Source organism: Carlito syrichta, unplaced genomic scaffold (genome assembly GCF_000164805.1).
Source record: "Carlito syrichta isolate Samal-C Ts95f unplaced genomic scaffold, Tarsius_syrichta-2.0.1 Scaffold303139, whole genome shotgun sequence".
Classification (NCBI taxonomy): Eukaryota; Metazoa; Chordata; class Mammalia; order Primates; family Tarsiidae; genus Carlito; species Carlito syrichta.
Genome location: NW_007247235.1, coordinates 279,281 through 307,017, shown reverse-complemented (window position 1 = coordinate 307,017; position 27,737 = coordinate 279,281). Strand labels below are relative to the sequence as shown.

Below are 27,737 nucleotides of genomic sequence, written 5' to 3'. Positions count from 1 at the left end.
CTGGAGATCCTTCTGCCTCAGCCTTCCAAGTTGCTGGAACAACAGGTGCGTGCTACCACGCCCAGATAATTTTTGATTTGTTGTAGAGATGAGGTCTCACCAAGTTGCCCAGGCAGGTCTCGAGCCCGTGGGATCAGGCAATCCACTCACCTCGGCCTCCCAAAGTGCTGGGATTACAGGCTGAGCCACCGAGCCCAGCCTGAAGTTAATATCTTAACCACTTCACTCTTTCCAACAAATTCAAGGACTTTGAAATAGCTTAATTTTGTTAATGCCCCTTCCAACTTACATCCTATTTTCTGTAACTTTTCAAGTTTTGAAAGCCAAAAATTAGATATTATTATTATTACCATTTTATATGGCATTATTTAGATTTGCCTATTAATTAATTAATTTGCTTACTATTCTTTCTTGCATCTCAAGTTTTTCTTTCAGAATAATTTTCCTACTTGCTATATCTTTTAGAAGTTCCTTTACTGCTGATGGTAAATTCCAAGTTTTTGTTTACCTGATAATAACTTTATTTTAACCTCCTATTTGAAAACTTTCTTTGCTAGATACAATACTCTGAGTTATCAGTTATCTTTGTTCATGACTTGTAGGTAAAAATCTAATGATTTCTACTATTACTGTGGCTTCCCCCCATCTTTTTCACTCTGCTTTTAAGATTTTTGCTTTGTCTTTGGTTTGCTCTAGTTTTACTACATTTTATGAGGCATGAGAATCTTTTTATATATCTTACTTGTTAACCTACTTATATGTGTATGTCTGTCATGAGTTCTAGAAAATTTTTAATCATTAGCTTTTAAAATATGGTCTTTCCTCTGTTATCTCTATTCTCTCCTTTGAGCTCTTGATTAAATGTTACACCTTTTCATTCTACCTGCCGTATCTCTTAATCTCTCCTTTTCATATTTTTCATCTCCTTGTTTCTATGTTCCTCGTTCTGAATAATTTCTTCAGACTCATCTTTAAATTGACCCTTGTCTTCAGTATTAAATGTGCTATCTAGGTCTTTCATTTACATTTTTATTTCACTATATTTTATTCATAAAAGTTCTAATTTATTTATTTTCAAATCTGGTCACTTTTGATAGTTTCTTGCCGCTCATTAATTTTTGTAATATGTCTTTTATTTTTTAAGTTTTTAAAAATATTCAATAAATTATAGCTGGTAATTTCAGTATCTCAAGGTTTTGGGGTTTTAAATCTATTGCTTCTTAATATCTGCTAACTCTTATTCATGGCGACATATTTCCTTGTGTGTTTAATAATCTTTTATTGTTAACTCATCTTATCTCTGCAAATTTTAGATGCTTTTTTTTCAGAAACAGTTTGCATTTTCATTTGTTAGGCATATGGGATGCTACTAATTGGGGACCCTTTTCAGGGTACAGGAGTTTCAGGTTCAGTTCTCGCCACCTTGCTGTTGACACTAGTCTTCCATTACAACACTAATATAAATATTTGCCCCTGAGTAATATCACATTTTATAGGTGCTAAGTACTTTTAAATTTTGTTTTGTTTCTGACCCCTTAAAAATTCCCCCATCTCTCCATGTCAACAATGAAAGTTAAATATAGTTTAAGCAGGACCTTGTTGTTTTGAAACAGGAGGACCTCTCAAGTATCTAGTCTCAAGTATCCAGCAGAATTTCCACATATTAATTTTCACCTATTGTAATCTAGCTTTAACCTCCACTACACATCTGAAACTATTTATGCCAAGTTGATCAATGATCCCTTTGATGCCAAATTTAACGTGTACTTTTAGCTTCTTTTCATTGATGACCTCCCCTCCACAGTCCTAGGTATTCCCTTTCTTGAAACCCTCTTCTTCTTTTGATTGGGTGATACTATTATCGCCTATATTTTCTCTTATCTCACGGGCTGGACATTTTTAGCCCTTCTTGGTGAGGTCATTTTAAGCTATACTGATTTCCTCAGAAATCTACCTGCAGTTCCCTCATCTTTTACTCTATCCACTTTCCCAAATTAATCTCATCCACTGCCATGGCTTAGTACCCTGGATTCCCCATTGTGTCTTGCACGTCCAAGCTTTGATACATGCTTCTCCTTCTGCTTGCAATGTGTCTTCTCATCCTTTTAAAAATTCGATTAACTAATCTTTCTAAGACTACACTCAGGCCTGTTCTTCTCCAAGATATCTTTGCTAATAACCCCCAATTTAGGCTATATGACTCTCCTACACGCTCACATAGCAACCAGTATCTACCTCCATCATTGCATTTTACATACTTCATTATAATAATCTATGTCTTACTAACATACTTATGCTGCTTCCTCAGTGTCTAGCACAGGACCTGGTCCATGGTAGATAAACATATGTTTATTGAATAAGTGAAAAAGCAACTAATTGAATCAATGAATGAATGGATGAGTGAGTGATGATTTTGGAGTGAACAATTTGGGGTTTGGAAAGAAGATGAAGGATGGTGAAAGAAGATGAAAAGAAAAAGACAAAGACTGATATGTTTAGGCTGTTTGTTTTGTTCTCCCAGTTTAAGTGGAATGAAGTTACCATTTCATTTCATCAAAAGTTTATTGAGCATCCAGTGTGTGCTAGGCACTCTCCTAGATGCCAGTAATACAAAGATGAAGATCAAAACAAAACAAAGTAAAAACAAAAAAACACTTCCTTCCTTAACCCCCCAATTTAAGGCAGATTTGGCTTGAGCCTGGGAAGCTGGCCCCTCAGGGATTCAGCACCAGGGTATGGCATGCTCTCATCTCACTCTATCCTTCACCTATGCATCTCAAGGCTGACCAGCAGGTATTCCTTCTCCAAATCATTCATCTTCCACTTTCCTGGGCAACTTTCCTCTACATGCATTTTCTCATTATGAATGAGGCATCTGGGAAGATTAGATGAGCTACAAAGGTACATCTGCTCAAATGAGCCTGGAGAGGTGCATAGGAACAGAGAACTAAGAGGACAAGCTGTGGGTGAAGGCAGAGGGGGCAAACTAGAAATGTTGGTGTCCTTGGGGCTGGGACAGAACGTGCCCTGGTGTGGAGGTGATAGGTAACAGGGGCCTTGGGAGTTGGTCCATGAGAGGGTGGTAAGTTAGAGCTAGAGTTTAGGAGGTTGGGGAGGGGCCAGAGGACTCTTGGAGGCATTAGAGAAGAGAGGAGGACAGAACACACAGAGGAGCTGCTTCTCTTTCTGCTTTTTAATTGGCCTCTCTCCTCTACTCACACAACAGACTATTGCTTCTCTTATGAACTGTTCAAGAAGTGGTGGCATGGGCACCGCCTGATTATACAGTGGCCCATCCCCTCCTTATTCTGGTGTTAGTGTGATTAGGGAGTCCTTCTCTGTCCTGTGCTCCAGGATCCCAGGGTCTGGGAGCAGGGTAAATGGGTGGCAGGAGGCCAAGGGTTGGATCATGTTCTCCTGAAATGCTGGGAAGCAGTTAGTCTTCTCCTCCTCCTACCATTTTTCTGGAGATTAGAACCATATTCTCTTACAGTTGTAGGAAGTTCAACAGCCTTCTCAAAAATAATGATTGTTTGAAAGTTTGTTTTTTAAGGAAGCCAGGGAGAAGGTATGAGTTTGAGGGGCTTAGAAACAGTTCCTCGTTTGATCTATCTTTCTGGGTCAGGGGAGTGAGTGGGAACCCACTTCTCCATAGGAATAAACCTATTCATCTCATTTGTTCAGCGACAGAGACACACAGAACGTTTGGCATGGCATGGCATGGCCACTGAGGGAGGCTTTGGGAGGAGGCTGAGCAGGTGGCCTTGAGTCATTTGCCTTGCTAGGGCCCAGGTCAGGGGGCAAAGAAATGTCCTTGAGCTCCTCCCTCACCGACCTGTAGATACCCAGGTACCAGGTGTCCACCCAAGGGGGCCTTCACAATGATTCCCCAGGTGTTCAGAACAGTCCTTGCACACCCAGTAACCAGCATCTGACTTAAATAAAGTTGTGCGTTTTGGGAAACAGACTTCTCTACTCTGAGCTTGCCAAAAAAGTGTCCCAGGGCTCAGGCATTTGTTCTGAGGGCAGGGCAGTGGGTGAGAAACAAGAGCTCCTTGAGAAGAGCACAGGATAGTCATGGGGATTAGGTTACTGATGTTAGTTTCCTTATAAACGTTTTGGGGATTGGGCCAGAAATTTAATAATCTACGTGGTCCTAACAAGGCACAACCCATACCCACTGAGAACACAGCCAGTAAACCAGGGGCAAACGCGACCCGGTTTAACCACCAGATCAACACTCCGCGGCCGCCCACTGCAACCCCTCCCATCTGCGCATGCTCACACACGTCCAGCCCCAACACACCAGCGGCCCCACCGGGACCTCTAGCACGCTGCGCCCCGGCTTCTCGGTCCTCCCCCGGGCCCGCAGGCCGCTGGCGCCTCGTGGGGGAGCCCCGAGGCTGCTCAGGCGCTGATCTCCACCGGACCAGCCTCGTCTTGCTCGCGGATTATGTGCACGCCCGCAGTCCGCAGTGTGCGCGAAGCGCTGCGCGAGCGGCCGGGCGAGCTCGGGGCCCGGGGCGGCGACGTGTGCGTCCGGCCGGTGGCGGGGGAGCGAGCCGGGGAGCGCGGGTAGCGGCGGGCGGAGCGGATGGGCAGCCCCGGCGAGCGGCCGGGCATAGCGGGCGACACGGAGTAGCCGGGCGGGCCGGGCTCGGTCGCGCTCCGAGGCTCCGGGGCGGGGCTGTCCTCGGGCTCCGGGGAGTCCTGCAAGGACACGCGTCGCAGGGGTCAGCGGATGGCCAGCCCAGTCTGGGAGGGCGCCTGGTATGAGAGGGCTCCAGAAATACCGAGATGAGGGCCTCACAGTTCTCTACGCTCCCACCTCCTGGAAGGCGGCAGACATAAGATTGGTTTTTCTTGCAATACACCACACTTAGCATGCGACCTGGCACATGGCAGGTGTTCGATATATGTTGCTATGCGTTAACTTGAGTGCTTTGTCCCTTTATTCTCCCCTTTCCACCTGTTTTGGACAGCCTGGGACAGTTAATTGTGAAATTGTGGGAAAATCACCAGAACTGCTATCCAAAGACCTAAGTTTGAAACTTGTTTAATCCTGGGCAAGTCATTTCATCTTCAGTCTTATTTTTCTAATTTCTAAAATGAGGGGGACACAAATATTTCATAGTTATTCTGAATACTACAAAGGGATAGCAATATGGCATGACTCCCTAGCACCAGACATGTGATGGGGTTTCACTGCATGCTTGTGGGGCACCCAGCCCAGGTCTGCTCACCTTGTCCTTCAGGATATAGAGTGCCATGGGGTTCTTCCGCTCCTGCTCTCCACTTCGTGGTAGCGTGTCTGCTGCACAGGAGAAAGAATGGGGTGGCTGGCCCAAGTACAGAATCTCTCTACCAGCCAGCACCTATGCTCTTTGCTCCCCAGCTGGCCCACCACAACCTCCACCAACATATCTGAATACCCGTGGTCCTACCTTGGTGGCACCTCTCCCTGCTCTGCAGTCTTCGTGCGGTTGGTGGAGGAAGGGGCCCTGCAGAGCTGGTTTCCTTGTTGCCCAGTTCTGCCTTTTCCCAGCAGCCCACTGATCTGAGTGACGATGGGATGGGTGAGTGGGTGGCTGGGAGCTCACCTTCTGCTTTCAGGCGGTCATCATTCTGATCCATGTATTCCAGGGAGCTTTGCTTCTCCAGCTTCCTCTGCTTCCTGTGAATCAATCCAATCCCCCTGGTGAGAAGAGCTGGGGGGATACAGGGAGGGATCTGATGGCCATAAGAGAGGCCTTGAGGCTGGGCACAGTGACTCAGGTCTGTAATCCTAGCACTTTGGGAGGCCGAAGTGAGAGGATTGCCTGAGCCCAAGGGTTCAAGAACAGCCTGGGCAGCTTGGTGAGACATCTCTACAATAAATCAAAAAAATTAACTGGGTATGGTAGTGCGAGCCTATAGTTCCAGCTGCTTGGAAGTCTGAGGCAGAAGGATCACCCGAGCCCAACAGGTCAATGCTGGGGTTACCGTTAGCATGCTACTGCACTCCAGCCTGGGCAGCAGAATGAGACTCCACCTCAAAAAAAAAAAAAGAGAGACCTTGTGACAGGAAGATGGGTTGGGTGCAGTGGGAGTGGGAGGGCGTCCATGAGCTTTGGAGTGAGTCACATCTAGATTTGCTCCCTGATACTGTCACTTGCATTGTGACTGTGGACAAGTCATTTATCCCATCTGATTTCAGTGTCATTATCAGAAAACTGCAGATAATCACACTTAAAAGGTAACATGCTAACCACATTCACAGTGCCTGGCCTCAAAAAGGTGTTCAGCAAGTGAAACCATTGTTAATATGCTATGTTGTGAACATAGCATGCTGTTCCACACACAATGGGAAAATGGGTTTCCTGAGAAGAAGGGCATGTTGTTAAAGGACTTAAGAAAAGACTAGAGCTTGGGGTTGGAATAGACTGAAGGATTAGGTTGCTTGAGGTGTGAAACATGGAGAATTACCCCGACTTTTTGGAGGGTTTCCAGCAGGCACAGACTGTCACCAAGGTCACAAGGAGGAAGATGCCTCCTGTAGACAAGATGATGTAAAGGGAGCTTCTTCCTAGGGAGAGAGAGAGAAGCAGAGAGGTGGGAGAGACTTCAAAAGTGTGGTGAGCAGAGCTTACCGCAGTGAAAAGAGGAGAAAAGGTGCCTCAGGCAGCAAGGCTGATTGATGGCAGAGCTGTTGCAGCCCTTCATGGATAGTTGCCCTTCTCTGCCCTGTTCCAGTGACATTCTCTCTGGCATGTCCTCAGTCCCTCATGGGCACCTGCCTCTCAGGGTTTTGGGTCCTAAAAGAGGGCAGACAGGGAGACTCACTGTACACGGTGATCTTGATGGGCAAGCTGCGGCCCTGGCTGATGGGGTTCTCCACCACACAGCTGTACAAGTCATCGTCCTCCATGAGCACACGGGTGATGGTGAGCACCTTTTGGTCAGGGGACAGGAGCATTCGCGAGTCATTGAGGAGGGGCTTGCCATCCTTTAGCCAGGTGTAGCTGGGCTTGGTGCCGTTCTCGTGTGAGCAGTTCAGGGTGAAGGCCTCGCTGAGCTCCAGCACAGTGGTCGAAGCTACTAACACCTGCGGCCTCGAAATGGGCACTGAGCCCCGGGGGTGGGGAGCCTGTGAGTCATCAGCTAAAAAGCTTCTTCCTTCCCTTTAACTCCCTACCTTCCCACATACCTTTAACACTACCTTCCAACTCACTCTTTGGGTTGAGAAGACCTTTCAGGGATCCTCAGTGCCACCCTTTCCCATCACTTACTTGCTCGCTCATTCATTCATTCATTCATTCATTCATTCACCAACTATTTATTAAATATCATCTAGGCACAGAGGGTACAATGCTGGATGAGCCAGACATAGTATCTGTCCTTATTTCATTCTTCCCAAATACCTTTCCAAGACCACTGGGCTTAAATGTCTTAAACTAGCCCAGTCTGAAAGATATTTTAGTCTGGGTTCACTTACTAGCTGTGTGATCTTGGGCAAGTTACTCAGTCCCTCTGTACCGCACTTCCCTCTTTGCAAAATAGGAATAATGATAGTGACTATTCTTAGATTATGGGCACTGAATGAGTCAACATACACAAAGCACTTAGAATAGTTTGGCCTGTGGTAAGCCCTCTATACATGTTAGCTGTGTCTATCTGCCAATTTCTAATTCTACTTGGTTCAGTTTCAAGTTCCAAGTGTCTTCTGCATTGGTTTTCCCTGGCTGTAGCTAGTGTGCGGGGCAGACCCCACCCCAGTCCCAGTTGCCAGTCCTGCCTCCTTCCCTGACAAAGTACTTTACCATCCACAGTGAGGTTGATGGTCTTCTCCCCAGTGAAGGTGTCATCAGTGATGGAGATTTCAACCTCATAGGTGCCCTCATCAGCCAGCTGCAGGTCGCTGAGAAGCAGGGAGCCATTTTCGAAGAGTCGGATACGGTCTCGATAGTCAGTCCTCAGGGTGCCGATGATCTCTGTGCCGATGGACTGCACCACAGTCACTGGCTTGTCACGCTTCAGCTGCCACTTCACTACAGGCTTGTCACTGCTGGTGCTGCTGTACTGCACAGAGAGCAGGGCCGACTTCCCCACAGTGCCATGGATCAGGCGTACTGGACTGGTGATGTTTACTCCCTCCAGGGGGTCTGTGAACAGAGGCCCATGGAGAAGAGAGGAGTGTCAGGCCCTGGGTTCCTTAGCCCATTTCCACCCTTAAGCCCTCTGATCCCCCAGTGCTTCGTCCCTCTGAACCCTTCACTCCTCTCCAATCCTTCCTTCTCACCCACTGGTGCCATCTCCTCTTCCTCAGCAGTTCTATGCCTCTCTGCCCCTTGCCCTCCCTCACAGCTTTCCTGTGGCCCACAGTTCTTCTTCCATCTGGCCTTCTGTCCCATTGCCTTCCTCTTGTGAAAGATTCTAGCTAATGCACACCCTATGTGCTCCATTCATGGAAATATTTATTGAGTACCTCCTATGTGCCAAGCCCTTTTCTATGTCCTTGGGCTACATCAATGAGCAAAGCAGACAAAAATTCTGCTCCCTGAGGTTTATGGGTCATTAGACCTCTGGGTTAATTTTTCAGATCTTCTTGATTGGGCATTAGGAGGGTAGGGAGATGGAGAAAGCATGGGAACATAGGTTCAAAAAGAAATGAGTGGGTCATAAAACTTGCCAGTAAAGGGGAAGCTTGGGAACTTGAAGACAACTTGACCACTTTCCAGTCATACTAAGAGCTTCTTCTATCTTTACTCCAGCTTCATGTAGCATCTCACTAGGTCTGCTCAGAGCAGAACTGCCCTACAATTGGGTAGGTGGTTTTGGGAATTCACCCACACTTCAGCCTAATCTGTATGCCCTCTAGAGGAGGGATTTGGAATGGGTAGAGCAAACGAGTTTGGAATTGGAAGGGCTTTCTTTGTAAGACTGGGCTCTGTGACTTACTGGATTTTGGTATGTAATTTTTTTCTAAATCTCATTCTTCTCATTTATAAAATAAGGATAATAATAGTAACTGCCTTAACAAGGTCACAGGATTATAAAGTACAGAATCCACTTCAGTTATTGTCATGTAGTAGAGAACACAAGATTGAACAGAGATTTGGGCCCTACTATCAGTGTATGGTCTAGGAGAGTCACTTACCTCTTGGAGCTCAAAGTCCCCATAGGTAAAATAAGCTCTAGGCTAGATGGTCTCATCAGTTTGTTCCAGCCTAGGAACAAACTCTAGGATTTTACCATCCTGTCCAATGGATGTCCTATCTAGAGACACATCTCACATATCAGAGACCTCTTAGGGGGCCTGAAAGATGCTGCTTATTGATGTCATCTGGCCTCGTACAACATTCCAGCCTCCTGAAGGAGGCTCTTCTGGAGAGGATGTCGGTTGGGAACAGGGCTGAGTTTAGCTGAATAGACACGTACATGCCAGGTTTTCAGTCCCTCTGCACCCCCAGATGCTTCATTTAACTATCACTGACTGAAGTTCCCTTTTTCTTTCTCACCCTTATTTCCCCACTCTGCTATTGCTGCAATTCAGTGTTGGGGAAGCTGAGTTGTGCCTTTCTATTCCTTGTTTCTCTCCTTGTGCCTAGAGGGCCCAGACCAAATCAAAAAACAATTAAACTAAAAGATTGGTTGTGAAGAGCAAAGCAAGTTTTATTTACTAATCATATTCAATCAATTTTTTGAATAAGGGCTTTGTTAAGTAGTAAGCTGCTCATCCTTAGAAGTGGTCAAGGAAAGGCTAGTTGGCTATTTTTTCATCTCTCTGGGCCTTAGCTTCCTCTTCTGCATATGAAATAGTGGGGACCAGATGGTTTCTAGGGGCCTTTTCAACTCTGACATTCTATGATCCATTACCTGCCAGGAGTGTTAAAATCTTAACACCTGAAGCAGGGAAGAGACAAGACTAATGATTAAAGCCGAATGTGTGAATATCTGAATATCATATGCTTGTGATTGAAGGAAAGTCTTAACTTGGGGCAAATAGAATAAACAAAATCAACTATTTTATAACACATCTTATTAATGATAGTTTTGGTGCTACAAAATCTTACATTAAAATGGAAAATATGAAATATGATTTCAGTTCACCTGCTTTGGTAGAACAGTTGGTAGGGATGAAGTCTGTGGCTCTGAGTATCAGATGAAAATCCATGTGGCTCTGAGTATCAGATGAAAATCCATTTGGCCACATGACCCTTAAATTTTCCTCCAGTTCTTAATTTCTTTGGTTATTTAAATGGGATTTCCTGCCTAGCAACAGGCTTAGCTTGATTTAGAAAAGTAAAAGTAAGCTTTCAAATTTTCCTGAATAGGAAAGTAGATTTTGGTATGTATGACAGGAGGTGAAAAAAAGCAGTGAACTTTTAAATTAAAGGCCATGGTGGTGATGATCTAATATCTGGGGAATATTTGCCTCCTTTCTCAGGATCCATTCTGAAGTCATGGAATATGTACTTGAAGATTATGTATGCAAAGCAATCCTGGAATTTAGCAAATCTGTGTAATGACCCTAAGCACCAAACTTTGAGGCCCCTCATTTCATTCTTCTGGGAGGTTGGACCCCAAGAACAGGTGGGACTCCTCCTCCCCCAGGTATCTTCTCTGGCTTCCCTTGAGCTTCCCTGCACTCCACACTCTCCTATCCCATCCTAGGTCACTGTAGCTCTTTTGTGATATCTTTCCCCCTAATATCTGTTCTTTCTGCCAATTTAAGCTTGATTCATTCTGGATAAAAGCATTGGAAAAGCTATAGCCTATGATTTGCCCCAGGCTTCACTCTAGATGGATGCCCTCATCATGCCTATGAATGTGTGCCCATGAGTCAAAGGGATGTATGAACAAATATTCATGAGTGAATGGTGGAGTCTTTTTCACAGTCTGGCAAAGCATTTTTGCTGAGCAAACTCTGTTTCCCAAAAACTTTAGCCAAAACCATAGTCTGTGTTAAGTTCAGGGTTCCACAACTTTTAAGGGACACAGAGAACTGGGACAGGAGCCAAAGCAGGACACTGAAATGAGGAAATGGCTAGCAACTAAGGTCCAGAGTAGAAATAAAAAGAAGACTATTCAACCTTGAGAAGCTATTAACTTAATCATTGTCTCTGAGGCATCATTAGGTAGAAAGTCTCTGTTCACATCAGAGTCTGAACAAAAGGAAATTAAAATCTCAGCAAGATGTATCAACCTAAACAATGCCATACTGGGTTAGGTCAGGGTCCCCCTGAAGTAGGATTTTGACCTGCTGTGAAGCCAAGGAATGTCAAAGTGTAAGAATGTACCTGCAAATAGACCTAGGTTCCCTTAATAGCCTCTTCCCTTAAAGAAGTCATCATTTGTTCATTTTTATGAGCTCCTTTTGCTGGGCAAAAGTTTCCTTTTATCAATGTTTGCCTTAAATTTACCTTTTAAAAGTGTCAATAAGGTAGTGCCAAATCTGTATTCTAGGATTTGATATACCTTATCCATATTCTCTAATACTAAGGACTGCAGCTTTGTTCCTTTATGTTTTGTTTTGTTTTGTTTGAGTTGAAGTCTCAGTCTCCGGCGATCCTTCCGCCTCAGCCTTCCAAGTAGCTGGAACTGCAGGTGCCTGGCTAATTTCCCTTTTTATCTGAAGAATTTTTTGTTTTGTTTGGGTCTGTCTCCACAAAGAAGTCTCTTCGTCCCTTTGGCCATCATAGATATCCTTCTCTGGGCTTTCTCCAACTATATTATTTCCTTCTTGAGGTCTGGTGACCAGAACTACATACAATAATTCAAGGGCAGCACACAGCTTGGTTTTCTTTCTTTCCTTCCTTCCTTCCTTCCTTCCTTCCTTCCTTCCTTCCTTCCTTCCTTCCTCCCTTCCTTTCTTCCTTCCTCTTCAGCAATCCTTCCACCTCAGCCTTCCAAGTAGCTGGAACTACAGACACGTGCTACCATGCCGGCTATTTTTTATTTATTGTAGAGACGAGGTCTCATCAAGTTGCCCAGGCTGGTCTCAAGCCCCTGGGCTCAGGCAATCCTCTCACCTTGGCCTCCCAAAGTGCTGGGATTACAGGTTTGAGCCACTGCCCCCGGCCACCTTGGTTTAATAAAAGAAAAAATATGGTCTGTGGATCTGAAAACCATCCTCCTCTGCTGTTACTGTATAGGTGCATCACTTATATTGTATAAACGTTAGGGCTATTGTGTTGTTTTATTATGATGCTACCCTGTTGAGGTCTACAAAAGTGTAAAATCATTTGAAGTCATTCAGAGATGTAGGAGAAAACTCAGAAATAAAAACTGTGAAGAAAGCCCTTGGCATCCAGGAAGAAAGGGATCAGTGGTTTTTAAATCTATACTCTAAGAAGTGTAGATGTTCAGGAATGTGTGTCTAGCTAATAGGATTTAAGATGGCACACATAGATTTACCATGTTACCATGTTTGTGGGTTGGAACAAGTCAACCCCAATGAGGCTGAATTGGTTGGGTGACTTTGGAGACAACTAAAATGTCCATCACAGTTGAATAGATAAACTGTGGTATATTCATGCAATGGAATACTATACGGCAATGAAAGCAAACCAATTATAACAACATAGATGAATCTTACAAACTTGGTGTTCAACCAGACACAAAAGAATGCATAAAGAATTGTTAGGCTGCAATTCTCCCAAACTGATTTATAATTTAATACATTACCAATAAAAATCCCAGGAGGTTTACTTTGTGATTTTGGTCCAAAAATAGACAAACAGATCAACAGATCAGAATAGAGAGTCCAAAAACTGACTTAAATATGATTGCTCAATATTTATTTATTTATTCATTCCTTCTTTCAAATCAGAGTCTCACTCTGTCATCCAGGCTGGAGTGCAGTGGCATGATCACAGCTCACTGCAGCCCTGACCTCCTGGGTTCAGGTGACCCTTCTGCCTCAGTTTCCCTAGTAGCTAGGACTACAGGCATGTGCCGCCACACTCAGATAATTTTTTTTTATTTTGTAGAGATGAGATCTCACTATATTGCCTAGGCTGGTCTCAAATTCCTGGGCTCAAGCAATCCTCCCGCCTCGGCCTTCCAAAGTGCTGGGATTATTTACAGGCATGAGACACAGTGCCTGGCCACATTGCTCAATTTATAACAAAGATGACACTGCAGTGCTGTAAGGAAAGATTTATTTATTTTTCAATAAATAGTGCTGGGCCACGTAGGGAAAAAAAAGAATCTTGATGTTTACTTCATATCTTACACAAATATCTATTTTGGATGGATTATAGATATGAATATGAAAGGTAAAACAATAACACTTGAAAAAGATAACATAGAAGAATGTCTCCTTGACTTAGGGGCAGACACACATCTCTCAGATGGCACAAAAGTGGTAACCATAAAAGAAGAAAATGATATGTTGGACATAATAATATTAAGAGCTTCTTTTCATGAAAAGATACCACTTAGAAAGTGAAAAGGCAAGCCATAGAGTGGGAGAAGAATTTGCAATACATATATCATATAAAAGACTCACACCCAAAAAATATATTTTAAGCTACTACAAATCAATAGTTTTTTTTAAATCCAAACAACTCAATAGAAAAATGAGCAAAAGACTTGGAATGGGTACTTCACAAAAAAGGATATTCAAATGGCTAATAAAAATATGAAAAAAGCTTAACTTCATGGTTTCAAACTATAATTTGATACCACCTCATATTCACTGGTATGGCCAAAATGAAAAAGAGAAAATAAAAGTGTTGGTGGAGATGTGGAGCATCTGGAACCCACATACATGTTGGCCATATCTACTAAAGCTAAACACATACATATCCTATAACTCAGCAATTCTAATCTTAGGAATATCCCCCAAGAAATGTGTATATCTGTTTGCCAAAAGACATGCACTAGAATGTTTAACAACTCTACTCATAAAGCCCCAGTAAGGCTGAACTGGTTGGGTGAGTTTGGAAACAACTAAAATATCCATCATAGTTGAATAGATAAATAAACTGTGGTATTTTCATACAATGAAATACTATACAGCAAAGACAGCAAACAAATTACAACACAGATGAAGCTTACAAACTTGGTGTTCAGTCAGACACAAAATAATGCATACATATGCTTCCATTTATAGAAAGTTCAAAGACATGCAAAATTAATCTGTATTAGAAGTTAAGATACCACCGTAATCCTAGAGAGAGGGCAATAGTAACTGAAATAGTATGGGAGTGACTTCTAAGGTGCTAAAATGTTCTACTTCTTGATCTGGGAAAGATTACATGGATTGGTTAACTTTTAAGATTCACCAAGCTGTATCTTTATTCTAAATGCATTTTCCTGTATATAATTTGTAATTACAATAAAAAAGATAGCACCTACAATGTGGAGGTGAACTTAGGGCTAAAAAGTGTAAAGCCCAGCAAGAAACTTGTTTTTATTGGATCTCTAGAGGATGGAATAGTTCTAGAATCCCAGAGAGCAAAACCTTGAAAATCAGATTATCTAGATTTATGGAAGGCTGTGTTTATATCTGTTAGTTAATGTCCTAGTCTCTAGAAAAACCTTGCTTGAATATTCCATGAATTGAGCTGTGATGAATTTAGGAAAGCCTCATTTGTTCATATTAGGGCAAGATGACTGCATGTTACTTGTCTCGGGGCTAGCTTGGTGGTTGCTGCCATAGCACAAGAGATTAAGGAAAATCTTTGGGAACCAGAGCCACATGGTCCAAGCCTCCTTTTAGTAATAATCTTAGAAATGACATTTCCCAGCTTCCCTTGCAATTAGTATGGCCATGTGACTGAATTCTAGCCAACCGAACTAGTGGAAGTGATATGCACCATGTACAGACTTGGTTTAGTAAAACTTTCATTGTATGTTCCTCCTTTTTTTTTTTCCCCCTTCTTTTTTAAAAAAAATCCTCTACCTGGAAGAAATGGAGATAAATCTCAGGGGTGATCTTTAGAAGCACATGTTAAAGTTGATAGAGCTCCATTAGCTTGGTCCCTGAAAAACTTCCTGGAGCAGAGTCCTTCCTCATCGAGGCCCAGTCTGGAGCTACCCTGGACCTATCACACAGTTAATGGCAGGAATTTAAATTCTGGAATTTATTGGTCCCAGAAGCCGGCATCTTCCTAAGTAATATATTAAGCACCGCAGGAATTCCTTCTATAAGTTCAGCCTGTATTGCTCTAGTCCACAGCAGTACAATGACCTGAGCCTACATGTGCCTCTTACCTGTTATAGGTCATAACTAATATCTTATTAGCATACTTTATATTTAGCTTTTTGGATATATTTAGGTTTAGATTTTTTGGTATATTTATCACCTTTTGATTTTGCCTAGTCACACTGACTGACAAAATCTTTCTGTAATTTTCATTACCATTTGACGACCTGAAAGAGTTTAGGGACAGTTCTGCTTTATATGTTTGATTGTGCCTTCCTATTCCCAATTCACTATCTACGTACATTCCGCTCTCATTATTTCCTCAACTCATTGCAATTTTCACTAAACCTAACAGTTACCTCTTAATTGCCATACCCAATGGACTCTTTCAGGTCTTTGTCATACCAGACCTCTTTGATATGTTTGCTGGTATTGATTTATCCATGAAAACTCTCAACTCCCTTGACTTTCTGCTTCTAGTTCCCCTTCTATCTCTCTGACTATTCCCTTTTGCTTTCCTTAATGGGCTTTTCTTCCTTTGTCTTCCTCTACAAATCTTGAGGTTACTTGATACTTTATTTTTAGTCCATGTTTTCCATTTTCCTGGGTCATATTATTCATTCCCATTGTTTTAACTCTCATCTCTACGCTGACAGCTTCCAAATCTTTCTCCAGCCCTGACTTTCTGCCACTCAGTTTCAGGTTATTTAACATTTCACAAGGAAGTCTCATAATTGTTTCAACCTAAACTTGAACAATACTAATCATCATGTCCGCAACCCTATTTCTTTTTTTTGTTTTAAGTTTCATACAGCAATCCTCCCTCACTGCCTGGATTTTCCCACTTCCTATCAGTCACTAGGTCTTGACTTTACCTCCAAAAGTTTATCTCAACATGCCTCATTCCCTTTATCTTTATTATAATTCCAGTCCATGTTATTTCTTTCCTGTACTATTGCAATAGCATTGCTAGAGCAGAATTTCATCCAGCCCAAATTCTATGTTGAAGTTCTAACTGTCAGTGCCTCACTACATGACCTTATTTGGCAATGGCAGATCTAGTAAGTTAAGATGAGGTAATACTGGAGCAGGGTGGATCTACTCCAGTATGTGTCCTTCTAAGAAGGGGAAATTTGGAAACAGACATGCAAACAGGGGAAACACATGAAGGCTGGAGTAATGCTGCCACAAGCCAATGAGTGAGCTATCTGAAAGTACATCTAACCCTATCAGTCCCCAAATTAAAAAAACCATTCCATTCCCTGCCCCCATCCATTGTTTACAGATTATATCCCAGGCTCCTGAGTCTGGTTTACCAGGCTCTTGCTTACCTCAATTCATACTTTCCTCTCCAGAAATGATGAGTTGCTCGACTCTACCTAAACACATGATGCCATTTCAAGTTTTGCCCATTTCGTCAATACCAATGCCCACTTGCACTCATACCTATTTTTCTCATCCTTTAAAATTTAATGCAGACATTCCTTCTACTCGGAAACCTCCCTTGATATTCCCCACCCCACCCTCACCTTCCAGCACTAGTACCAGCTACATAGATGGAGGTAGGTGACATTTCTCTGATTCCTATGCATTGTCTACATATCTGACTCATGGTAGTTCCTGAAGTTTATTAAAATGATCTCTGTATCTGTTTGCCCCACTAAGTTGTAAATTCCTAGTTTCCCCATAATTGTGTGTGTGCATGCCTGTGAGTGTACACATAAATACACAAATTTAAAATAAGATCAGTTCTCCAAGGAGTTGGTAGGGGGCGATATAGGAGATAGGTATCTATAGATATAGAGTGAATTACGGATAGGTTGAAATGACTATCCCACAGCATAAGGCTCATTATCTCCAAAGCTTCTTTCATCTGTCTTGCTGTTTTCCATTCAGAGAAGCCAGTGTGTGTGTGTTGGAGGGGGTGGAATTGGGGAGGAACAAAAAGATTTCCCCCACTCCTTCCTCCAAGTCCCACCATAATACCTTGGAAAGAATGCTGGACTGGCCCACGCCAAAAAGTCATCCCATAAGAAATGGCCCAGCGCCCTCCATTTAATGTACTGAATGCCGTGGGAGCGCAAAGTCATGCAGCCTTTTGGAGGAGGGGGGCAGGGGCCGGGTGGGAGGCACACGGAATGAAGAAATACGTTCAACACTAATGCCTGAATTCACTGAGATGCTTCCCACGGCAGCTGAGCCCTCTCCCCTCCTCCCACCCCAAAGGCATCCAGGCCCTCTGTCTTCCCTCCCTCTCCTGTAAAAGCCCCAGGTTCTTTCTCCAGACCCTTCCTTACCCTTCTGGTCCCCTACCTGTCTGGATCAGAAGAAGGTAGACAAAAGGAGTGAGGCGCAGGGCCCTGGAGGCTCTGGACAGGGCTCCCCTTTCTCTCTTCATTTCGGGTGACATTCTCCAGCTCTGGTGCAGACAATTAGCATGATTTCTCCACTCTGGGCACGTCCCTTTGTACCACTCGGAGTTTCTCTGCCCGAACACAACCCTGCCAACTTCCCTCTGAATACACAGAGCTCTGTGTATTGCTGTACTTGTTCTTCCCTCTCTCTCAGACCTGGCATTTTCTAGTTTGCAAGTCCTACATCCCCAGTTTGGAAGGGAGTATCTACTTAGGAGATAATTTCCAATGCAGGTTCCAATGTGGGGTGCACTGGTGGCTCATCAGTGCATCGCTTGTCCCATGCTGAGCCCCACAGCAGGGGAGATGAGGATCTGGGCTCAGTGAAGGCACTGGGCTGGGACTCACACTCAAGTGGACTTTGTGTTCCCGTCTACCCTGTCTCCACCTCATACTCCTTGTTCCTGTGGAGGAGGGTACATGCCAGGACAGACCTCCAATAAGCTCTGAAAGGGAGGGAGAGGAGCTTTTAAAAAGTTGGGAAATGAGAGATGCCAGAGAATTGCTGAAGAAATGGAAAAACCCTGTTTTGCCCCAAAGGAAGAAGGCTGGACAAGAGCTTGAAATCTGTTACTTTTACACTTGTCCTCAACCTGCTTGGGATTCTCTCTCCTATCTTAGAATCGCGTAGATGCTGGGGACCTCTTTCCAGAAGCCACTCTGTTCATTCTCCTGCCTCCAACCAATATTCGAGAACATGGCAGAGCAAAGATGAAGGTAACAGTCAGCATCCTGGGCTTGTTAACAGTTTAACAGCCCAACCGTGCCCTCCTGTCTTGAGGCTACAAAGGGAAGAAACTCTCTAGCCCTACCTGAAGCCTATACTCTTGAGGACTGCCAGTGGAGTGAATCCTGTGATCTTGGGATGAGCTCACAACCTCTTTGAGCCTCCAATTTCTTATCTGTAAAATGGGGAAAACAATACATTCCTTGGAGGAATTGTTGGGAGGAATGATGACAATTTGGTACAAAAGTGTGCCTAGCAATTCTTTCTTACAGAGATGATATTTTACACTTTTTAAAAACTGCCTTTTCCTCTTTCTTTTTTTTATTTAGGGATCTTTATATCTTGGTCAGACCAAAGTTCATAGCACTCATCTTAGTCATATCTAACTCTGGTTTGAGTTTTGAAAATGCAGCTATTTTCTCACTAAATATTCTTTTTACATACTGGAGAAAACCCAAGGAGGCCAGGTTTCTAGATCTGAGGTGTCACTGCATAAATCTATCTGAGCCAAGGCAGGAGGAGAAAATTTGAGAAAACTTCACAGAGGAACTACAAAAGATATTCTGAAATAAATAAATGGGATTTTTTTCCCTCCTTGGCATTTCTGTGTCTATGACTTTTCCCTAGACAACTCAAGGTAGCTGTCTGTCTCTGGAAAAGCTAATGTTGTTACAGCAGGCACACAAACAAAAAAGTCAATATTCAACTTCTGAAATTTAAAATAGTATTTTAAAGTCAATAGCAAGATGAAAGCTTAAAAACCAATTTTTGTTAGAGACAAAAGGATATTAATTTATTTTATCTTCCTCTTTGACACATAGTGGAGTAGACTGTGGACCCGGATCACAAAGTCCTTCTACAGTATAGATAAATGGCCCCTTTTGCCTGTGATGATAAGGCCTTGAGGCTTACTGGATGGGGATAAAAGAAAGATATGATACTGAGGAAATAGAAAGCCTGAAGTCTGCCTTTTCTTCTTTTTTTTAATCCTGAAGGACTGTGGAAAGAAAAATGTGATAGAGGGAAACGTAAGAGAATCTAAGCTCTCAGCATCCCCACCTTACCCTCCCCAGAGATGGCACTAGGCTCCTTCTACCCACACAGAATTTGCAAGAGCCTCAAGGGGCCCACAAGGCCTTGAGGAGACACAGAAGTGCTGAGGGGATAAAGAACAGGCAGAAAGATGGAGCAAAGGCACTACAGTGTATATAGATTTGGAGGTCAGAGGCAATAGCCAGGGCCACCCACAGCTACGGTGGGAGCTAGCCTGTAGCCCATCAGACAAGGGAGCAATCTGTGCTCTGGGCCAAGACCAATGGGAAACCAGGGAATACCACACAGGTCCACGGACACTCTCCCCCAGTTGCTAGACAGTCACCTCAGGCACACTACCTAATTCACTCTAACCCTTCTTACAAGGAGCTGGGAAAGAGAGGAGGAAATTGGAAAGGCTGCTTGAGCAACTGCCTGAGCTACGTAAAGAGAACGTTAAAATGACTGGCTCATGCTGGGCTTACTGAGATGAAGTGACATTTAGTTTTCCTCAACACGTACTGTTGATTTCAGCCATCCTGGCTTACCTTGTGTTACCTTCATTGTGTTCTTTGAGTTTTTCCTTCCAGATGTGTGTCTCATCACATGAGAGGCTCATGTGGGTGATCATGGTAACTACAAATACACAAAGGCACTAGCTTTTCTTTGCATGTCTGAGTGTATATTGAAAATCTGCTCCCTGTGCTTTTGAGATGAGTAGGCCTTTAGGAGCTTATAATCTTCTGCTTATGTAGCATTCTTCTCTAATAAACAGAGAGCTCTTTGATTTAAAGACTGTGTCTACAGGGCAGTACACATAGTAGGTGCTCAATAGACAGCTGCTGAATATTGAATGAATGAGCATTTGCCCTGGCTCCTTCCAGGGGGGCTTCTCAAGCAGCTGAATACACTGAAGGACAACTGGGGGAGGGGTAAGAAAAAGAGGGAGAGCTGGGGGTGGAGGAGCTGTGAAATAATGACTGCAGATGACAGGCTAGTTTGTGGACATGTATGAGGCACACTTTTGGGAATTCCTAGAACTAACTGGGGCTCACTTTGAGGAGGGACACCAATCCAATAGGTAATTGAGTTACAGAGATATGAGGCAACAGTCTCACACATAACATGTACTGTTGATTTCAGTCATCCTGGCTTACCTTGTGTTTTTTGAGTTTTTCCCTCCAGGGGTGTGTCTCATCTAATTGTTGATGATGCCGTTGGTTGTTTGTTTTTGTTCGTTTAAGAAATATTCTTATTATAAATATTATAATTCTTTAATGTCAATTATATATTTATACTTGTTCATCCACATGTCCAGTGTTCAGCTCAGAAGGTGTGGTTACTGTGGCATCTCCTCGTTAGCCTTTGGGGTTCTCCTGAGCAGGGATTGTAATTCGTCATTCCTCTGGGTCTCCTCACAGTGCCCAGTTTTGAGCTTTGAATAATATGGGTGCTTCAACAATGGGGTAGACTTACTGCTTGACTGACAGCAGTAATCTCCTTGCTTAGCTAAAGCCCTTGTTCCTGCCTACTCTGAGCACTCCAACAGATTCATTTCCAAGAGTATTGTCCTCTTCTGAGTAATGGCCCAGTTCTCTTGGTCCCTTTGCTGCACACAGTTGCTTCAGGATACTCTTCATGTGGCAATCCCCCTGGGGCTCCGGGATCCTGATCCTCACCCCTGACCCCACAACAGCCCTGGCCTACTCTACTCATACCTATGCACAGAACAACCAGAGAGAGCCCCTGTAGCTCAAAATGGAACCCCACAACACACACATATCCACCAGCTGAAACTCAGAAGTATGTGTGTCTAGAACAAGAGGAAGGAGGAAGCTAGTGATTTTAACTGAGACACCATCCTATTCCCACCTCTGTGGGAATTGACGAAACAAATAAAAAGGCAGGCTGAGGAATTGTAAAAATGAGCTTTGTCTTCCAAGAAGTGAAGGTTTTGTAGGAATGGCAGGACAGTCACGAGCAGTGAACTCACCCTGTAGCAGAGACATTTGAGATAACCATGTCCCATTTCTTCATTTCTCAAAAGAGGAAACTGAGGGACAGAGGGGTAATCTTCCCAGAGTTAAACTGTTGTCTACTAATGGATCCAGTACTCCTAAAGTTACTTACATACAAACAAGCAAAAAGTATTAAAAAATAAAGTTACTTCATAGTAGAGGCAAGAAAACACACACACACAGACATGATGTGTACATAAGTACCATTTTAAATAGCTCAACTATTAGATGTAAGAGTGTCCCCACCCAGGGAAGAATGATAATGCTATTAGAGATGCTTTGATATTGTTCTTACTAATACTACCATTATTAGTGGTGATTTTTATATTTAGCACTCATCCTCCCCTTCATTCACTTCCTGCTATGGAGTCATGTCTGTCTCCTCCACTTAATTGTAAACAATCTTTGGTATTAGAATGAAAACAAATCTTCCAACAAATAGTACCAAAAATCTTGTGAGTGAGGATATTTCCTTTAGTGAGAAGAATACCCAGATATGCCACATGGAGTAGAAAGTAAGATTTTGAGCATAGAGTCAAGGAACAAAAAGATACACTGCTCTGTATTAGAAATAATCAGAAATTGGGGGATAAGGAAAGAACAGAGAGGAGAGAGACAGGGAGAGGGCATAGAAGATCAATATTGTAGGGAACTGATGAAAATATAAGAGCCATTTGCATTTTTTCACTATAAATCTCCCCTCCTTTGTCTTCTTCAAAACTTTCAGATAAATTTATTGCACTCAAATACCGTATGTGTGTGCTTCTAGTCAATAGAAGATGCCAAAGGTGACAGGACAACCACTTCCTTGATTAGGTTACATTATAGAAAATGCAGACCCAGAGAGAGACTGTCTATTGTATTGCCACGTCGTGAGATGGTTATGTGGCAAGGAACCGTTGGCCTTTTCCAATAGTTGAGAGCAGCCCTCAGCCAACAACCAGCAGGAAAATAGGAGCCTCAGTCCTACAACTACAAGGAACTGAATTCTTTCAACAACCATATGAGCTTCAGAGAGGAATTTGGATCAGCTGACTCCTTACATGAAGTCTGGTGCAACCCTGAGCAGAGGACCTAGCTAAGCTGTAACTGGACTTCTGAACCACAAGTACTATAAGATAAAAAAATCTATATGCTGTTTAAAGTTGCTGAATTTGTGGGCTTTTGTTTTTTGTTTTTTGGGTTTTTTTAGAGTTGGAGTCTCACTCTGTCACCCAGTCTAGAAGGCAGTGGCACACTCATGGCCACCCCAGCATCAACCTGCTGGGCTCAGGTGATCCTTCCACCTCAGCCTTCCAAGTTGCCGGAACTACAGGCACGCACTACCACACCCGGCTAACTTTTGATTTTGTAGAGATGAGGTCTCGCCAAGTTGCCTGACCTGGTCTTGAACCCACGGGCTGAGGCAATCCATTCTCCTCAGCCTCCCAAATTGCTGGGATTACAGGCTGAGCCACCGAGCCCGGCCGGTCATTTTTTAAGTAGTATAGAAAACTAATACAGATTTGTGTGTGTGTGTGTGTGTGTGTGTGTGTGTGTGTGTGTGTGTGTGTGTGTGAGCTATTCCTCACTCTGTTATTTATTTAATTCTTCCAGTACTCCTATTAGGTAAAGATTATAACCACATTTTACAAACAAGGAAAACTAAACTTTCAAGAGGTTACAACTTGCTAAAACCGCAGAGCTACTAAATGGCAGGATTAGAATCAGAACCCAGACTGATCACCAACAAAGCTTTAGGCTTTTGATCACCTCCATAATTCATCAGTAGAAAGTCCTCTTCTTGATCTAACACTTTACCCCCAGCACCTCCCTATGACTAAACTCAGGTTGTAAGGTGGTTCTCTCTGCCCACTCCCTTGGATCTGCTGGTTTTGCTGAAGGCATTTTTATTTTTCTTGTTCCATAAACATATATGCAAATGACACTGGAGTTGTCCCTACCATAAGTTCAATTTGCCTGAATGAAGAGAGAGCTCGGGAGGCAAACACGAGCCAGAGAATTTGTGGAGTTGGAGAGCATTGCCTGGGAAACAAGGAATTTGTGTGAGGCTTTCTGCTGAGAGGAGGCAGGGCCCAGCTCCTACAGCAACCTCTGAACAAGAGACAGATTAGCTAGCTCCCTTTGGAACAAAACAAGCTTTTTTGTGGGCCTGGACAGTGAGGAATGGCCCTCCCCAAGGACAATTTTTCTATTCATTTTCTTTCTAAAGTTCTCCTAGGTGGCCCTACCCTGGGCTGCTTTTTAAAAACATCAGATAGCTGGAGATGAAGTCACAAGTCTCCTCCTACCCTACCCAGGGCTTTCATCCCAAACACTGGCTTTGCTGCTTGCAGATTTCTATAAACATGAAAAGTCAGAGAAAAAGGGTTCTGTAGAGATATGACCACTCCACAAGTTGTGGGGTTTGTTGGGAGAAATATATGATTCCAGTGGTACTGGGTACATTCTGGGAAGGCAGAGAGGAGATATTCCCATTTCCGAATGGAGAACAAGAGAACATCAAAGACTTTAATGCTGAGAGTAAATATTTGATTTCTGAATAGAATTCCCACCCCCTCAGAAGCTGAGAGGAACAGGCTTGTGTCCATGGTTGCTAAACGTGCCCTATTCAGCAACTCTCTAGAGAAACAAAGAGGATAAATTAATTGGCATTAAGGGGTTGGAAAGATCCAGCTTTTGCTGACCTATTTAAGATGCAGCAAGGACATTCTAGAAACAACTCTGGAGTTCTATTCTTGTAAAGTTTCAGTGCTTAAATATAAACAGGTTGAAAAATCACGGGAAGCCACAAATTATGCTTCAACTCATGAAAGGCTTCATTGTTTCCCTTCTAGATACTCAGATGGTGTCCACCCACCAACCTACTGCAGAAGGATTCACTCCCACCCCCAACCCCCCATGGCTCACCCTCCTACCAAAGTGGGAGGCACAGAAATAGAAATCAGCTGGCCAGCATCTGATGATTACCTACTGAGTGCAGAGCACTCTATGTTCCAGACTTAATAATTGCAGTGGGAGGAGGGAGGGGAGAAAGGCGGCACATTCAAAAGTAATAGAGGACACAATCCCTGTCTAGGAGCTGAAACATAGCTGGGAAAGCTGCATCCACATATATAAGCAAGGATAATTGATAATACATTTGCATTGTCTTTTACAAATTATCTTTTAGAACATTATTTTATTTAACATTCTAACAACTCTGTGTGGTGGGATTTTTTTTTTTTTTTCATTTTTCAAGGAGGAATATGACACTCAAGAGAGATTAAGTAACCTGCTCAAAGTCACACATTTTGTAAGGTGGCATAGCTCAGACTCAACCTATGCTTCTTGGTCTAGTGTTCATAATACTACACTCCTGAAAGTGATTATATTCAGCTAGGCACAGCAAAAGTAGGTAGAAAAAAGGACAAGATGTGAGAGGAAGATGTGAGAGGAAGAGGCATAGGACAGGCAACAGGACATAAAAAACAAAGCTTAGTCAGCAAGAGACTGGGCTCCCAGTAGTGAGGCCAGGGACACCAAGGAGATAGATTTGTGATACACAGTATTCAAATTAGGAAGAAAATAAGGTTTTTAAAAGATGGCCCTAGCTAAAATGGTAAGGGAGGTAGCCTTGAAGAGAGCCCCAAATTTTAATCTTTTGTTGCAGTACTCATTTGATTTGGCTTTGTCTAGTTTGCAGATCCTTGCCAGAGTCAGGCCTCCAAGATTTGGCTTGCTATTCAACAAGCTAAGGAATGGGATTCCTTAGCTCAATATAATTTGGTTGTAAGTGACCAAAGTTCAACTTGAACTATTTGAAGCAAAAAGTGAGGGATTTAATTTTGGAGTAAGCAGGAATAATTGGAAACAAGATAGTATTCTATATCATATAGATATATATCTGTGCTCTCAAGTATGGTAGCCATTAGCCTCAAGTGGCTAATAGGGCTGAGGAAATAAATTATACATTTCATTTAATTTTAATTAATTTAAATTTAAATTGCACATGTAGCTAGTGGTTAACATACAGGACAGGGAAGTTTATCATGCATACAGGAGAAGACTCTTGATGGAGCTAGTTAAAAAAAAAATCTTTACAAAGGGCTGTGGTTGGTGTAGCTTAGGTCACATGCACAGCTCTGAATGAATCACTGTAGTGAAGAGATTAGAATGCTATTCTAGGTTACGCCAAACCTCACAGTCACAGGTGGGACCATTACTAGAAGAAACAGGAGAAAGGATGCTGGGAAGACAAATTAAAATCTTCTAAGGATTTATGACTTCTATTTTGCTTTCTAAAAAATATACTATCAAGCACTTATTGAAAATCTATTATGTGTGATACAAACCCCGGAAGGTTACTTATTAACCCCCATATTACAGATCTAAAAACAAAGATTCAGACAATGTGACTTGACCACAGTAAGTCACAGAGCCAGAATATCAATCCAAGTTTGTGATCAAAGTCCCTGTTTTCTCCACTGTAATATCTATCCCTAGAGATCTGGGATATAGAGAATGTGACCAGTAATCATGGATAAATCAGTCACAGAATGGCTGCTCCTCAAAGGGAGGGTGAGGCAACTCTCTGAAGCTGAGGCAGTCCCCAAAGGGGACTGAAGGGATTACAACACTCCCCGAAGCTGGGCCAACAAGCCCCTCCTTGAGGGAGAATCTGGGCAGTGCATCTCTTGACCAGACCAGATGGAATATTTGGCAATGTGAAGAGATGCTGAGACCCCTGTGTTATTTTGTTAATTTTTTAAAATTTATCATACACCAAGAGGAAGGAGAAAAAGACTTCTGCATCCATGATAAAATTAGAGAGTCTTTTACAAAAAACAGTATAGCAGATGCTATTGAGAAAACTGGGCTTAACTGGAGCAATCTGCTATTGGTGCCATTTACAGTGAAATGCTTCTGCAAAACCTGGTCTGCATAGGCAAGCAGAAGGACTCTCTCTACTTATTCCAGTTAGAAAGGTTATTTTGAGAGGTGGATAAGAAAAAAGGAGGACAGTGCTATGGTCCATTTTCAAGAAATAACCCAAAGAAGTGTCAGCTGGGGAAAATCCAGCTCAAACTTGGGGAGGGGGATGACAGTGGGTACAACTCAGCTGCCTGAGGCAGAGTTCTCAACACCCAGTTCCCCTAAGAGTGGGAATAGGCAGGTTTCTCACTTTTATATAGGTTCTATTTAGGCTAGGCCCTAAGGACTGATATGTGACAAAGTTTTCTAATTTGTTAAAGGTGTGAGTCAGCCAGCCATGAATAGGAGAGTAGTGACCAAACAGAAATTGCTCCCTCGTGCTCATAAAACAATCAGTTCTGTGTGGGGTGGACTACTGCCAACAACCCAGTGACTCGAGGCTTTGTGCAGACATGACCAGGGATCCCCCAGACACAGAAAGAGGATTATATCCAACTCTGATGAGGAGTTCTCTGGAGCAGGACCTCAATACTCCGGTGCCAGCAACACCCATTCTTTTAAGTTTCTGAAGAAGAAAGACAATTCTAAGCAAACGGTTTCCTTGCTAAGAATCCAACTGTGGCCATATAGAACATAAGCCTTGCTGAAGAGGTCAGAGAACGGGAGCAGGGCCTGAGCTATGCATTCTCTGGATATCTAGAGAGTATACATTCTTATGAAACCACTGGCCCAGCTGTTAGTGGGAGGCATAGACCTTGAGGTAGAGGGTTGGCAAGAGCAAGCAACTACTTAATAACACTTCTTCCAAGTTTTAGGGTGTGTGTGTGTGTGTGTGTGTGTGTGTGTGTGTGTGTGTGTGTGTGTGTATGGAGGTGGGCATACACACCCTTTGGCCCTCTCAAGTGTTAGCTGTTTTCTGTTCTTTACCCTACTAGGTGAAGGTGGGATGGGTAGCCTTCTTGCTACTTTGCTCCTCTGTGCTATTTCTAAATCACCTCCTCCCTTTTTCTTAACCTTCCCCCTCTCTTTGAATCTCATATCATCAGACTATACTATGCACTGCTTTCCAAGTTATACTCATTTACCAATCTCCAGGTCTAGCTGTCACCAATGCTATTCTTGGCATATATTTCAGTGATTTCAATATCCTCATGGATAATCCATTCAATGTTCTGGCTTTTCATTTCTGTGACCTCTTTTTCTCCAATGATCTTGCTCTTTCACCTACCTCAGCACTCACTGCCTCACTTGGTCATACAATAGACTTTGATAGCACCAATAACCACAGATCCGTCATACTCTTGTTTTAAACATCTTGCTTTCAGACTACCACCTCTCGCTAGCACATTCTTTTAGTATTCTGCTCTAACAAACTTGAAATCCTCATGAGAACCTACAACCTATTAGCCCTACCAACTTTTCACTGTCCCTTATCTTCTACTTGTCTTGTCTTCCCTCGTTACCTATCTTAAGTCCCAAGGTCAATCACTTAATTACTC

The 27,737-nt window shown here is 43.1% G+C and overlaps 2 protein-coding genes across 3 annotated transcripts; one reads left to right on the top strand and one right to left on the bottom strand.

The window, feature by feature from the left end:
* Positions 1 to 2,769: 2,769 nt before the first annotated feature.
* Positions 2,770 to 4,019, top strand: HEPN1 (hepatocellular carcinoma, down-regulated 1). Its single transcript, XM_008057847.2, is given in 4 exon segments — positions 2,770 to 2,793; positions 3,079 to 3,114; positions 3,116 to 3,214; positions 3,217 to 4,019. Coding segments are annotated over 4 exon segments (261 nt in total). The 3' UTR covers positions 3,319 to 4,019.
* Positions 4,020 to 4,116: 97 nt separating this feature from the next.
* Positions 4,117 to 17,937, bottom strand: HEPACAM (hepatic and glial cell adhesion molecule). Of its 2 annotated transcripts, none has more exons than XM_008057832.2 (7): positions 17,447 to 17,937; positions 7,800 to 8,141; positions 6,823 to 7,104; positions 6,466 to 6,565; positions 5,601 to 5,674; positions 5,244 to 5,314; positions 4,117 to 4,710 (listed from the first exon to the last, which is right to left on the bottom strand). In XM_008057832.2, exons 1-7 carry the CDS (start codon positions 17,541 to 17,543, stop codon positions 4,408 to 4,410), a joined length of 1,269 nt encoding a protein of 422 aa, XP_008056023.1. In that variant the 5' UTR covers positions 17,544 to 17,937; the 3' UTR covers positions 4,117 to 4,407. The 2 variants fall into 2 exon arrangements, with proteins under 2 accessions (XP_008056023.1, XP_021567904.1); XM_021712229.1 differs by having other exon boundaries at positions 6,472 to 6,565.
* Positions 17,938 to 27,737: the final 9,800 nt, after the last annotated feature.

What these genes read in the sequence shown, in the direction of transcription:
- HEPACAM (XM_008057832.2), bottom strand. Translation starts at nt 17,543, where the DNA reads ATGTCACCCGAAATGAAGAGAGAAAGGGGAGCCCTGTCCAGAGCCTCC. An exon ending in CCTTCTTCTGATCCAGACAG is followed by an intron (nt 8,142 to 17,446) that starts GTAGGGGACCAG and finishes CTCTGTTCACAG; the next exon opens with ACCCCCTGGAGGGAGTAAAC. An exon ending in TCTATATCCTGAAGGACAAG is followed by an intron (nt 4,711 to 5,243) that starts GTGAGCAGACCT and finishes GTGTCCTTGCAG; the next exon opens with GACTCCCCGGAGCCCGAGGA.